General features: G+C 37.0%; 2 protein-coding genes across 2 annotated transcripts in view; one reads left to right on the top strand and one right to left on the bottom strand.

Annotated features, from left to right (window-relative positions):
* Nucleotides 1–11,921, top strand: part of LOC134793193 (ATP-binding cassette sub-family C member 10) — a 37,242-nt gene extending 25,321 nt beyond the window's left edge. Inside the window, 1 exon segment of the mRNA XM_063764777.1 lies at nt 10,473–11,921. Within this exon segment, the coding sequence (XP_063620847.1) occupies nt 10,473–10,721 (249 nt within the window). The 3' untranslated portion in view covers nt 10,722–11,921.
* Nucleotides 11,188–15,304, bottom strand: LOC134793338 (DNA polymerase beta-like). Its single transcript, XM_063764883.1, has 5 exons — nt 14,872–15,304; nt 14,463–14,585; nt 13,057–13,219; nt 12,539–12,725; nt 11,188–12,177 (listed from the first exon to the last, which is right to left on the bottom strand). Exons 1-5 carry the CDS (start codon nt 15,297–15,299, stop codon nt 12,083–12,085), a joined length of 996 nt encoding a protein of 331 aa, XP_063620953.1. The 5' UTR covers nt 15,300–15,304; the 3' UTR covers nt 11,188–12,082.
* Between the last annotated feature and the right edge of the window lie 8 nt (nt 15,305–15,312).

Raw genomic sequence — 15,312 nt, 5'->3', positions numbered from 1 at the left:
AAGTTTACTATTCTGTATAGTAGGATAACTGGGCTATTCACAGGTATTTTTTTTCTAGAGCAAATCCTCATAGTATAAATTTTTTAGAGGATTTACGAAAAAAAAAATTACAAGATTTTTTTTTAATTTTGAATTTCTCGATTTTTTTGTATGGGTGAGTGAAAATTTAGTCACAGAAATGAATTCTTCATCCTCGAATTACACGAAAAAGACACCAAACTTGATTTATTTATTTATTTATTTATTTATTATTAATATCACAAGAACGGTTACAGTACTTATACCAATTACACTTGCTACTACTTATACAATTATATCAATAGAATTTTAAAAAATTAACCACATCATAACATCATTAAAAATTATACAATTATAACAATAAAATCTCACATTACAAGTTTTCCATTCATCACCTATTATATCACATATCACACGTTCATTCACTCTCACTATAAGCGAGGCACCTGGACATTAGTTTAGGCCACTTATCCATGAAAAAATCCACTTGTGGATTCGTGCGCAGGAGCCCGTTGATTGAGTTGATCATGTCGCACAGCGGTGAGTTGCGACGCGCAGCGGTCGCGCGCGGTCCTGTACCGTCCCACAGCTGTAGGTATGGTCGCCGGCGAGAGTTATTCGGAGGCACAACTATGTAGTTGAGAACATTGTGTAGCTCCATGCTGTTAGTTTTGTTACTAAGCACCTTACACACTGTTACCAACCGCTCGCATCCTCTACGAACCTCCAATGAGTTAAGACCTAGAACGCCAAGTAAAAACTTAGTTGGATACATAAATGGGTAATATCCATAGAGCTTTTTGTAGAAAAAGCGCAGGAACGCTTTTTGGACCTTTTCTAAAATAAGCTTATACTTGGCCTCACTAGGACTCCAGACACAGGCGCCAGCTTCCAGCTTGCAACGAACTAGAGCCGTATAGAGGAGTTTGATGACGCCGGCATTGTGAAAGTCCCTAACGTTCCTCATCACGAAACCTAACCTCCGATACGACTCTTTGGCGAGGCTATTAATGTGCTCATGGAATGTGAGCTCGCGGTCAAACTTGACTCCAAGGTCTTTAACTGAAACTACACGATTTATCGCCTGAGCGTTTATCTCATAGTTAAAGTTAATTGGACGTTGACGACGTGTAAATGTCATTATTTGGCACTTGCTGTTATTGAAGTGAAGTTTGTTCGCGACGCTCCAATGATATACCCGATCGAGATCCTCCTGAAGCTTTAAGCAATCCGACTCCTGCTCGATACCCATCACCAGCTTGAGGTCATCCGCGTATAGTAAGCATTTGGCGTACTTGAGGTCACTCACAAGATCGTTCACCATGATTAAGAAAAGCAAAGGTCCGAGGCTTGATCCCTGACTTACACCCGATCGAGTATGGTACGGAGATGAAATATAGGGTCCATATTTGACAAATTGTGTCCTGTCTTTTAGATAGTCAGCAAAAAAAGCGAGTAGTTCGTGGTTGAACCCTATACCCCATAGTTTAGTTAGAAGTACGTCATTGTCAACGGTATCAAATGCTTTCTGGAAATCGAGATAAATTACATCAGCTTGGGTACCGTTATCAAGACACTTACTGATGAAGTCAACATGAATCAGTAGATTAGTATTCACTGACCTGCCTGACCTAAAAGCGTGCTGGGCGTCGCAGATGAATGGATCGATTTGTCGGTAAATTTCCTTATGTAAAATAGTCTCAAAAGTTTTAGCTGCTGAGTTGAGAACGGCTATTGGTCGATACCCATCTACTTTTACCTTATCATCAGTTTTCGGTATAGGCGTGACCCGGGAGAGTTTCCATGGGGATGGGTATGTATGTCTTGTAAGTGAAAGGTTGAAAATATGACACAGCGGTTTGGCAAGGATACCATCGCAGGCACGTAGGATGTATGGCGGCACTCCATCGGGTCCAATTGCACTGTTAGGTTTTAAAGTTTTTAGTGCGTCACAGACTTGTTTTGTTGTAATACGTCGGATGTGTATATTTAGGTTACTGCTAGATGTAAGGGACTCGCGTGCATTGCTACAGCTGTCGGCGCTGAGAGTAGGGTTATTTGGGAGAAATACACTACTAAAGTAATTAGCAAATGCATTTGCCGCCTCAATGCCACTGTGCGCTTCGTCTTTGTACGTAACATAGTGCACCATACCGCCTTTGGATTTTAAGCTAGATATGTGTTGCCAGAAATCCCGTGGGTTATTTTTAATATTATTTTCAGTACGTTTCATATGTATGTTGTATGCATCTACTGTTCTTACCTTTAATTCATTTCGTAGGGTGTTGTACAGCTGACCGGTGTCCTCGTCACCAGTGCGTTTCCATCGGCGATGTAACTCCGTTTTACGGCGCAAGTCCTTTATTATTTCGCCATTAAACCAAACGGGGTACGTCTTGCTACGACCTTTTGCGCGTCGTTTCTTTGGTATACAGGCGTTAAAATGTGAATACAGGGTTTCGTAAAAGTGGTTTGTAGCCGTGTTTAGGCAGTCAGATTCCCTAAATACATTTTGCCACTGTTCGCTTTTAAGTAAATTATATAGACGTGAATAGTCCCCTTTTTTGAAATTGTAGTCGCGATCTACATTTACGTTACTAGGATCCTGCGGTCGTGACCTTACCTTGGCACTAAATGTGATATCTATGTCTAGCGGTGGGTGGTAGGCGTCCAGAGACACCAGGTCTGTATCAGCACGAGTCACTCTCACCTCACCAACGCACTCCCGAGATAGGACGACATCCAGGATACCTCCCCTATCATTCATCACATCATTCATCTCTTTCATGCAACAGAAAATAGTTGCAAGATGTATGCAGATATAAAGCTTAGAGTGAGGCGCGCCGGAGGCACTTTTCCCCCCCCCCCCCTGCCCACCTGCTGGGGGGAACCTCTTGGCAACCGGGCTTAATCAGCTCAGATCACCCCCAGGAACACCTGTTCCAAGCGGTTTGCTTTGTCTCCAAAATGCAAGGTGGTGGACCTTAGATCTCCTGCTATACTTCAATTCTGACGCGAAGATATAACATGATATAGAACGGTGTGGGGCTGAAGATACCATACTGGCTTTGCTTCGTTAATTCAAATTCCAATACCTACCTGGCTAGCAGAGGACTATTGATATCGAACACGAATGTAGCAAATTTATAGTGTTTTGTTTTAATGTTTATTTGGGCACAAACGGTACATGATTCTTATAACTAATGTATACAAACTTCATAAACCAATACAGTTGCCACCACTTATTAGCTCATTAAAGAAAAACAAAATACGGGATAACTAAAATTAAAAATTAACAACAACAGTCAAATTAGGACAAGGGCTTAATTAATGAAGATATAACTATTGTTATACATTAAATATACAATTAAAGTGTAAAGTTACAGTGTCTTTAATTCGATTGTTCATTTAAAACCAGAAGTACTTGATGTTTGAATTTAGTCAAGGAGTCATTAAATATATCAATTTTTGAGAAAAAATCATTTTGGAATCTACAAGCTCTTATCAGAAAGGAGTTTGATTTGTATTTCTTTTTAGTAAAGGGAATATGGAATAATTTATTGCTACGTCGTTTGTAAAGCTAAGTCTACTTAACAAATAAGGGGAGTCAATTAAATTTCTTAATACTTTATACAAAAATATTTGATCTTTTAAGACGAAACGGGAGCTGAGCTAAAAGTCAATTTTGAGATTTCAAGCTGAATATACCCGTCGCTCTGACGGGGCGTGAGAGACTGTATTTGTGTGTGTAATGCACGCACACAGATGCGTACGCTTGCACCCGCGCGCGCCTCATTGCCGACAATTTGCAATGTTATTTTTCGTGCGTTACTGCCACGAGGCGTTCACTTATTACTTACTGTGTTGCGATTGAATTTTTTGACCCGGCTTACGTTTACGGAACTCGATAATCTTTCTACTACTGTGACTTGGCTTTGTTTACTTGACTTTGCTGATCAGCTTATTGTTTTGGACTCCGTGAGTTGTGGTTACCTATTGGACCGCACGCAATTCATCTACCTTTATTCAAGTAATTAAGCGTAATTAGCCGAAACCTTTATAAGAGTGTAATTCATAAGAAGTACATAAGATATAATTTATGTACTGGTTTGCTGTTAGCTTTTAATTGTATCACTTTACATATATGTTACTCAAATAACTAACACGGTTACACTGTTGTAAGAACATTATTTTTCAGGTAGGCCTTATTATACCTACTATAGGCCTTATTACCTCCTAGTACCTTAGTAGTAGTAGTACTACTACGGAAATTGATTCAAAGACTCAAGACTGACTTAAGTGGCAGTAGGGTGTAGGGTTTTTTCTAGGCTTAATGAGTTCGCTGAAGCTTATTTTTTATACTTAGCGCACAGAACCACTAGTTTAACAGTATCAGCTCTAACCACATGTCACCATTTTGTCCTTTACGTAACAAACTCAGGGGCCCAGAATATCCGATGTACCTATCAAATCAAGGTTCTGTACCAAATAAGGCCCGGTTATTATAGTTCGTTATTTTTTAGCATTAGAAAGAAGGTAAACAATCATGACGTGTCTTTTTATTAATAATTATTGAAAAACGCTTTCAAAAATTAGTTTATATTACTTATGATCTTATGAAAGCAAAAGAATATAAAAAAGTATATGATTAATACATACATACATACATACATACAATCACGCCTATTTCCCGGAGGGGTAGGCAGAGACCACGGATTTCCACTTGCTACGATCCTGACATACCACTTTCGCTTCCTTCACATTCATAACATTCCTCATACACGCTCGCCGGTTTAGGTTGCTCTTGCTCATTAATATGATTAATATGATTTATAATTCTAACATATTTGCTATGACTTATTTTTCAATGGTAATTTTTAATAAGACATGTCAAAATCTGTTACCTTAATGCAAAAAAAACGAACTTTAAGCGTGCTAACTTTCAAAATTTCATTTTTTATAAGATAGTATAAGTAGATGGGCAAAAATTTTGCGTCCATGTCCACCAGTGAGTAAGTGATTGAGATACCTAAACATTTAACTTTATAATGTAAAATGATATAATTTACTAACCTACTCGTTTAATTTCAGGTAGGTTGAATAAGGAACCAAGTAACCATGGGGAGGAGCAATATTTACTAACATTTTCTTTTTGGGTCTTCAGAGTGTATCGTTTCCTTTTTTTTGCACATATTACACTTAAATATATATTCTCTGTGTAAACCCTTACGTCTTTCAATGACAAAGGCAAGATCAGCAAATGTACAATTTGTATGATCGTGCCTGATATTTGAGATCACAGAAAATAAATATTTTAAATCCACTATTCTGCGACCTTCTAAAATTTTGTTTTATCATGATTCATGATCAAAAAGCTCGGATTCAATAGTCATATCAAACGTCGATTATGCAGTTGATGATGAGCTTGCATTTTCTACCATTGGTGCTGCAAATGCATCAACCGGTGGCGATAATCTTTGCCCTCTTGTAAAACAAATTACTATTGTGATTGTGTCCAGCAAAAGGCCAAAATTCGGTTTACTTTCCTGTTTAAAATATTACTAATTTATTCATATTTCAGATTAGGTACATAGGTAACTGTCTGAATGTTACAATGCCAGCTGGGAAATTCTATCACATTTGTTTGTTTGGTAGTCATGGTAACATTCACTTACATTGATATCCTTATTAAGATCTGTATCTTATTATCCAGACCTTAAAATATTGCCACCGTTGCCCTTTAAAAAAATACTGTTTAAATAATTGGCTACTCAAACAATGCTTCTATAGTATAAATAATGACTACACAAAAATGGGTAGTATTGTATATAATGCACGAAATAAGGCCCGATTCTTAAGCGGGTTTAAATTTTGAGGCCATGTCCGCTAATACTATAGACAAAATATCAAGTTTAATAAACACAAAAAAAAAAACATTGATGGGCCTTATTTTATAATTTAGGCCTTACTTTGTAATTTAAAGTAGAGTTAGGCCAAGAAAAATCTATAGCGATTTTGATAGAACACGCAGTGCAAGTATTATTTCAAACGTCGCTTCTATGAAATTGTGACATATAAATAAGACTTGCACTGCGTGTGCTATCAAAATTGCTGTAGACTTTTCTTGGTCTGACTCTAAAATATTCTTTATTACACCACAAACATAAAAACAAATTTAAAAAAAACCGGCGAAGTGCAAGTCGGACTCGCACACGAAGGGTTCCGTACCATTATTTATAAAAACGGTCACCCATCCAAGTACTGACCCCGCCCGACGTTGCTTAACTTCGGTCAAAAATCACGTTTGTTGTATGGGAGGCCCCACTAAATTTTTTATTTTATCCTGTTTTTAGTATTTGTTGTTATAGCGGCAACAGAAATAAATCATCTGTGAAAATTTCAACTGTCTAGCTATCACGGTTCGTGAGATACAGCCTGGTGACAGACGGACGGACGGACAGCGGAATCTTAGTAATAGGGTCCCGTGTTTTACCCTTTGGGTACGGAACCCTAAAACCGATTTACAATGTAGATAAAGGTAGCAACAGGCGGTCTTATCGCTGTTAGTTCTTATTCTTCGTTTGTTTAGCATTAGAGTGAAGGTGACGTGTCTTTTTTAAGCATGCAATCGTATAATTATTTAGCTTTTTTTGTAATATGTAGTTATGTACTTAGTGGTTAATATTAGTATTTACTATTTTTTTTTCAATAATGCTTAAAAACGAAGTATAAGGTACCTCCGCCAAAGATGGCCCTGTTCCTAAGATGGCCCACTTTCAAAAATTTATACTTACAACCGTTCGAATGATTTAAAATTTCGCGCCCGTGTTCGGTTAGTGCTATAGAGATAACTGCAAGTTCATGTCAAATGGTAGATGCCGCCATCTTTGTAGTGGTTGACACTTTGTCAGTCACGTCGCAAATGGCTTGCTGTTTATACCCTCACACTCACATACTTTTTAGTGTTTCTTTAAAAAAACAAATAGTTTTAGTATTCCTTTTTGATACAAAGTTTCTAAGATTCAAAGACATTCCTATGAAGGTAAGCGTTGTTTATATTTTTTGTTTATTTTCATTATATAGAAATAATTGTCGCTGCCGAGAGAAGTGCCTATAAAGGCCCACCACACGGGCTCCCAAGATAGCCCGATGGGATGGGCCTTATTAGGACTGTTGAATATGATAATTTTTTGGATCATAGAATGACAATGGGCCATTATAATTTCTTTTTTAAATATAATATAACTATCGTAATAGAAATAGTAGCAAAATAAAATATTTTTATTTTTTATAGGTTAAAATACTTTATTTTACTATTTTTGGTTTGAATTTAAAGTTGTCAGATCTTTGGTTTGTTCAATGTAATTTTTAGGGTTCCGTACCCAAAGGGTAAAACGGGACCCTATTACTAAGATTTCGCTGTCCGTCCGTCCGTCCGTCCGTCCGTCCGTCTGTCACCAGGCTGTATCTCACGAACCGTGATAGCTAGACAGTTGAAATTTTCACAGATGATGTATTTCTGTTGCCGCTTTAACAACAAATACTAAAAACAGAATAAAATAAAGATTTAAATGAGGCTCCCATACAACAAACGTGATTTTTGACCAAAGTTAAGCAACGTCGGGAGTGGTCAGTACTTGGATGGGTGACCGTTTTTTTTTTGCTTTTTTTTCGTTTTTTTTTTTTGCATTATGGTACGGAACCCTTCGTGCGCGAGTCCGACTCGCACTTGCCCGGTTTTTTTTAATACTTTTCATGGCGCCAAATACTAAAGGGATCGGAAACTTTTTTCTATACTCCTAATAAGGCCCACTAAAATTGTTTAAAAAAATGTTTGCAATTTGTAAGGTTATTCGTTGTTTAAATTTAAACAAATGTTAGAATAAGCAGAGGAAAAATGTTATTTTTATGTTTTATAAAGTTTTTATTTGTTTTTTTGATAGATTATGTTTTGCTAAGCCCAAGGTGGCCCACCGTCCAATTATGACCAAAAAATATATTATAAGAGACTGATTACCTAAGAAACGCATTTAATACGTAAATTTTAATGCATAAAGAGAATTTTTGTTTCGATAGCGTTTAAAAATTACTTGCTTAAAATTGGGCCATGATAAGTGCCTATGTCCCTAAAAAGACCCACATTCGAGGTTTTTAAAAATGATTATTTTCTTTAAAAATTTTAATTTTATTTGTTAACTTTTATGTTGATTTTATTCGCAAATAAATAAGGAATATTTCAATAAAGTTTTATTTCCGAAATATTTTTTTATTTTTGATTTATTTAAGTATTGCAAAAAATGGGCCTTACAAGGCGCAGGTACCTTAGACATGACAACCAAATATTAACGCCATTGTAGGGCAGGATATACAGAACATGAATCATTTGTACTGTCACGCTCCGTGATTGTTGAGCCATTTAGGGTTCTAGCTAAATTGGACATTCCATAGAGCACGAGTAAGTATGGAACAACCAATTCAGCTAGGACCCTAAATTGCTCGACAATTACGAAGCGTGCCTGTAGGTACCTAAAAATTTTGTTAACCCATTTTAACCATGCAATAAAATATTTTTGATTTTGATTTCTAATTTGAAATATTAGAATCAAAAAGTTCATAATAGATTGTATATCATAACTACAAAAATGTGTTCCCTACTCTCAACCCAAAACCCCTTGTATCTTAGGATCTAGATATTTTCACACAAGACGGTTTATCGATAACTTCTTACATCACTAGATTATCGACATTAAATGTCGACTATTGCCCATCACTTTTCTGGCTGTGTACGTATTTAGAAACTTGACTCCGCCCCTAAAATTAGTGCGATAGGGACAACTGCAGCTGAGGCGAAAAATCCTGCGTAAAAATGACAAAAATCGAGGTTTCGTAGTCCTCTTTTTCCTCCCCCAAAACTTAACCAATCGTAACCAAATTTGGAAATCTAAATGATTATGAAATTATCTGTGTCGGACCGTTTTGCTTTTTTGGCTAATTGATATCAGTTTTGAATACCACGCCTCTCATTGCGGCATAGTCTATTAGGCCATTTTGGCCGTTTTTGAAGGGCTCTAGCGCCTTAAAAAACAAAAATATCAAAAAAAGCAAAACGGTCCGACACAGATATTGACAATATTAATCTGTGTTGAAAAAATCATTGCTCTAGCTTCAAAAACCACGGAGGAAAACGAGGACTACGTTTGTATGGAGGAATGACCACTCCTGTTGGCTCTTAATGGCTTTCGAGCGACACCAGTTTATCCAGGTTAAACGATTGGGTTGACCGAAGGTTTTTATACTTTAAATGTTTGATGAGCTTCTTTTGAATTCCTTCAATACTATGAATATAACATTTATAGTTAGGGTTCCATACTGTAGATCCATATTCTAGAATTGGCCTGACTAGCGAGTTGAAGAGTGTGAGTAAGGTGATAGCTTCTTTGAATTCTTTACAAGTTCTCAAGATGAACCCAAGTAAACTGAAGGCCCTATTTATTATGCTCTCAGTGTGGTCGCTGAATAATAATTTGCTATCCAAATGAATACCTAAGTCTTTAATGGTAGAAACTCTACATAATGACACGTTATTTATATGGTAGTCGTAGTAAATAATTTGTTTTTTTCTACTGAAGGTAATTATATTACACTTATTTATATTTAAGTGCCAACGATTTAATTGACAATATGTATGAAATCGGGTTAAGTCTTCCTGTAGAGCTTGACAATCACTAATGCTCTTAACAAGTTTTAGTATCTTTTTATCGTCGGCGTATAAAAGGCAGGTTGAAGATTTTAGATGGGAAGTCACGTCATTTATAAAAACATTAAAGAACAGGGGTCCCAAATGAGATCCTTGAGGGACGCCTGAACTGATAGGGACAAAACTAGAACTGAAACCCTTAACGGCTACTGCCTGAGATCGGTCCCGCAGATACGAGGTAACCCACCGTAGGAGATCGCCATGCACTCCGACTAACTCTAGTTTTTGTAAAAGTATAGGATGAGATATTTTGTCAAAGGCTTTAGAGTAATCGGTATACACAACATCTACCTGGTAACCATCATTCATGCCAGATAAGATTCTATCAACGTATTCGCAAAGATTAGTTTCGGTGGACTTCTTATCAATAAATCCATGCTGTTCTTGTACTAACAGGGGTCTGAGAACAGGAAAAATCTGATCATAAATGATTTTCTCAAACAATTTAGGCACACTGTGTTAAGTTTAGAAATGGGCCTATAGTTCTGTACGTCATGCTTATTTCCGCATTTGAAAACAGGAGTAACAAATGGCTGCTTCCACAGCTTTGTAATTTTCATCCTGAAATAAAGAAATCTAAATCTAATAATCATCATTTTACATCATATCAGCTGAAAAACGTCCACTATTGGACATAGACTTTGCCTTGTGGGCTACTGCCCAGCGTTAGTCATGAGAATTTCCAATTTCATTTCAGATCGTCCTAATAGACGAAGCGACAGCGAACCTCGACCAAGAAACCGAGCGGCTCATCCTCGACACGATACGCAGCGCGTTCGGCGGCTCCACCGTGCTCCTAATCGCGCACCGCGTGGTCGGCGTGCTCGAGTGCTCGAGAGTGCTCGTCATGGGCGGGGGGAGGTTGCTCGAGTTCGACACGCCCACGGAGTTGCTCGCGGACCCTACGTCGCAGTTGTACGCGTTGGTGCATGCTCACGACCAGTGACCGATCTCTTTAGCCCTTATTATAAAGTGAAAAGTAGTCTTATTAATGACGCGCGCGTAAAAATACGAAAACAAGATTTAACGTCGGTTGATCTGTCTGTGATACGAAACACGAACGCAAGTCTGATTATGAATGGAGTGGTCGGTAAGCTCTAGTGCTCGTCATGGGCGAGGGGAGGTTGCTAAAGTTTGACACACCAACAGAGTTGCGAACTCTACGTCGCAGTCACGACCAATGAAATCGAAGATTGAATTAAACTCTTTACACAATAAATGTAATAGTCAAATTAAGATTCGTCTATGACACACAAGACAAGAAATAACATCGGCTGATCTGTCTTTGTTACATGCGGGACAATGCTAACATCGAGTCATCAAAGTAATCGTGAGTTCTCGTGATAGAAGGCAGGAGACTGACATCACATGGAGTTTCACGATATTCAATCTAAAAACATATAAAATATAGCTTCAGTGGCAAAATCAATTTATTTTCATAAACGACACAATATTAACCCAATAGAAGACGAAACATACTTATTTTTAAATTAATTCAGCCTGATTTATATGTACTTTGAAGTTTGAATGATGGCATTCCTTTTACGTTAAGTATTATGAAAACTTTTATGTTGTATTTAAATGAAAACAGTACTATTTGAAGTCAAGCATAATAAGGCTAAAATATTACTAGTCTGCAAAAGATTACTATGATATGGTGTGATATAATATTATTACGAGTATGTTGAATGAATATTTGTACTTTTAGGTTAATTATTTACTTATGAATTCAAGTATTTATGATAAAACAGTTATGTGATTACCAAAGTTTACTTGCATACTGTACTTGTAATGTTAAACAATAGTTTTAGTGTAGGTATTCAAGAATCATGTTGCTCCATTATAACTTAAATATCGTATTTATAAAATAATCATTTAACAATCACATGACAAATTAATTGGCAGATAATGAGATTATAGTTTTTTGATATTAAAAGTAAAATAATACAGACTTTTTTAAATTGTAAAAAGCAATGAACTGACTGAAATTGTTAAAAAATCTAATAATTAGTCAATTAAATTCGACCTCATGACTTCCTTATGTAATAAATTTAATACGAAACTAGTTGTAAGACAATTACTTTGTTAATTGAATTATGTTATCTCGTCCTAGTTTCCCTTGTGATATTATATTTTTATATCCAATTCACGAAACTTTTATTTTGGCGCCATTATAAGGGGTTATTGCCATCCATTTGCCGAGCACCTTTTGTATCTTGTAACTTTGTAAAAAAGGATAGATGTAATAACTCCTTTATGGTGGCTACACACTGAAGCGGTTTTCGGGTGCTACGGTGTTATGCCCGCCTACATGTTGCGATCCTCGGGTTTCTTGTAAGGGTAGTCAATGTACTCGAATATGTCTTCTTCCGAGGATACCGGCACTGGTTCTCCAGGCACACCTGGGGAGCAGTAATAGTTATTGTGTTAAAGGCCAGAAACTTCTTGATTGTCGAACGAATACGATTAGGACGCCCCAGTCATAAAACTAGCCCGATGCGGGTCAGACAAGGTCGTTGTCTCGCCATTAAATAGTGTCACAAAATTGTATTGCTATTATACCACCTGAAAAGCTCGCAAACAAAAAATGCTATAGCCGCCTTTTAAGCGAGACACAGAAGTAGCGGCGTACGTTTTGATCCGAGGTATGGCCTTTGGCGAAGAGAAACGCGAGAGACGCTTCCTTTTAGCAGGTCAAAAATAAAAGTTCCTTCAGACCCGACACTACTCTCCTACACTACAGAGACAGAAGTCTGTGTCTACCTGTAACTCCTACCGGTCTCAGCGAGTACTCGTTGAGCGTGAACCCCTTCTCGAGTGCGTGTGCACGCATCTGCTTGTTGAACACGTCGCTGCCCGTGAAGTACAGCACGGCGCAGTGGTACTGCGCGGGTGGGACTAGTCTGATGTCCAAGCGGCGCGCCGGTAATGCGGGTAGTCGACATACGCCCTAGTAAAAAATGGGAAATGTCAGTTTTAGCTTACTCATCATTGCAATGTTTAATTGCGAAATCATATAAAGTAAATAATGAGTCGCATTTAAAGCACTTGTTCATTACTAGAAACTATGTTCCATGCAAATGCTTTGTCAACACGATATGAAGCAATCGTACACGTCATTCTACACACACATCACACATGCACACTCATATCGCATAGGTACGTTAGGTTACCCCAGATGAGTATGCCGTATAATAATAGAGAATAAAATGAGCAGAGTAAACTTTTTAGCGTTACCTCTCGTGAAAAATGTTTTAGTTACAAAGCGTTAGTCCACATACCATGAATTTAGTGTCTCCCATAGAAATAGTGTCAGTAACCAATCCGCTCAGGGCATCCACTGTGTTCCTAAGCAGTTGCTCGTTGTGCTTCTTCTTACTGTCCGCTACCACAGAAGGGTGGGTCACGAGCGCGTCTATATCACCGCTTTCCTGCTTGCCGCGCCTGCATTTATTTACAGAAGGAGATAAAAGTATTTCTTATTAACTCTTAAATGCATGAATTTTTCTTTTTGCCCGAAATTAATACACCGTGTTTTTTTTGATTTCCGTTAATTTCAAGGGTGCATTCCTGAGCTTAAATCAAGTAACTTTCTCAAAGACACCGATGTTCTAATTAAGTCCATTTCGGAGATAATCCATAATTTATTTTTTTCCTATAAGGCCTCTACAAGCGTGTACACTTGCCTTAGGGCCGGCTTACATATTGATTAGTGTTTAGAATGAGTTCATACATTTGCTACTAAACTTAAGTACAATCTCGGTCGATTGATGTACGAAATGACATTGATATGTCACAGATTTCAATTGTTTGGTTGAGTTAAATGTAATGCCCGTGTTACAACAACGCTATATGCTACATTTAATTACTTTTTAAACAAAAAAAAAACAAAAAAGAAAACAAAAAAAAAATTTTTTTTTGAAAATTAACTATGCCATTTAGTTCTTATAAACGTACTTAACTATACCCCGAAGTTAACGGAATTCAATAAAAACACGGTGTATATGTGTTACGTAATTGTTTGCTGATTATGGGAAAAATGGTAAAAAAATTACAATATCGATTTTCACTGCGAAATCAGTGTTAGAAGTTGCATAGGCTAAATCATATTTATGTAAATATATAATTATCAGGAAGAGATATATGAAAAATCTTACTACCATCAGAAAGATACACTATTTTAGATACACTTATGATAAAGTTTTTAAATATAAAATAATTACAAACCCCAAAAAAAAACGTCCAAAATCACATACTAAAAATCATCAAACTGGATATTTTCAAATTTTCCGACATTTCGTCTTAAAATTAATGTAATTTTTATAAATTAAAATATTGCGTTAATTTAAGTAAAAAATCGGAAAACGGATTGGTTTTACAATTGGAATAATATATAGGAATAAATAGATTTTATCTAATTATGTATAAAATTAGATATTTTTGTAATGTACGCTGCACGCTGCATCGTACACCATGCATTTAAGGGTTAAACTGCAGATATGCTGGACCTCTTTGGCCTACCAACAACACCCTTACCGGCTTACCTAGACCCTAGTCTAGCAACAAATTGGGACCGTATTGCAGAGGTTAAATGAGAGTTCAACAAGGAAAGCATCGTAAATCAACCTAATCTTTATAAAGGTATGTAGCCTACCTACCTACAAAAGAAGAACAATTGTAAACTGACCTGTAACTGCCACAAATTGTCACGGTGAATTGAGGATCTAGTTGCAAGATGTTGGCTCTCAATTTTGTTTCAATTTCTTGTATCTCCGATCTTGGTATCTTCTTTTCAAAATCTTCAAAATATCTGAAAATTAACATTAGTTTTACAACCACATCACCATCTTTTTGATAATAAATGTGTGAAATTTTACAAAAAATTCAATCATTTTTGTTTCGTCGAGAGATTACAGTTAGTAGGTATGGGGTTCTTCTAAAAAGGAGTGTACAGGTTTGTAAAGAGTCTGCAACGCGCATTTTGCTTGTCTGGAGGTGTAGGCGTCCATAGGTTACGGTAACCACTTATCACAAGGCGGGCCGTTTGTTTATTTGCCATCGACGTGGTACCTATAATTATCTTTATGTGTACTTACTTTAGACCTATTAGTTGATGATGGTTTAATTTGTTCTGGTTAGTTCTGAGATCTTCTATAGTTTTAATTCCGCTCTTAACTAAGTCAGCTGCTTTCACGGGACCTATTCCTGAAACTCGCGTAAGTAAACTGATGGATTGAGCTTCCGCATCATGATGGATATTTTCAAGCTTCTGCAGTTTTCCGGTTTGTAGAAATTCATCAATTTTCTTTGAAATTTTTTCACCAATTCCGTTTAATTTTTTGGCCTCATCTCCGGATTCTATTCTCTTGCTGTGAGAAGCTAGAACACTTGCTGCTTTCCTGTAGGCATTGTACTTGTGTATGTTCCGACTAACATTTTTTTCAAATTCTGCTAATTCCATCAAGAACTCGCAGAAGTCCCCATTTAAGTTGTCCGTTCCCGAAGGATTTTTGCGTTTACTCATTGTAGGTATAATC

Source organism: Cydia splendana, chromosome 1 (assembly GCF_910591565.1).
Source record: "Cydia splendana chromosome 1, ilCydSple1.2, whole genome shotgun sequence".
Classification (NCBI taxonomy): domain Eukaryota; kingdom Metazoa; phylum Arthropoda; class Insecta; order Lepidoptera; family Tortricidae; genus Cydia; species Cydia splendana.
The sequence above is the reverse complement of the archived record's forward strand: the minus strand, read 5'-3'. Positions and strand labels throughout refer to the sequence as shown.

What these genes read in the sequence shown, in the direction of transcription:
- LOC134793338 (XM_063764883.1), bottom strand. Translation starts at nt 15,299, where the DNA reads ATGAGTAAACGCAAAAATCCTTCGGGAACGGACAACTTAAATGGGGAC. An exon ending in ACAATTTGTGGCAGTTACAG is followed by an intron (nt 13,220 to 14,462) that starts GTCAGTTTACAA and finishes AAATAAATGCAG; the next exon opens with GCGCGGCAAGCAGGAAAGCG. An exon ending in TGGGAGACACTAAATTCATG is followed by an intron (nt 12,726 to 13,056) that starts GTATGTGGACTA and finishes ATTTTTTACTAG; the next exon opens with GGCGTATGTCGACTACCCGC.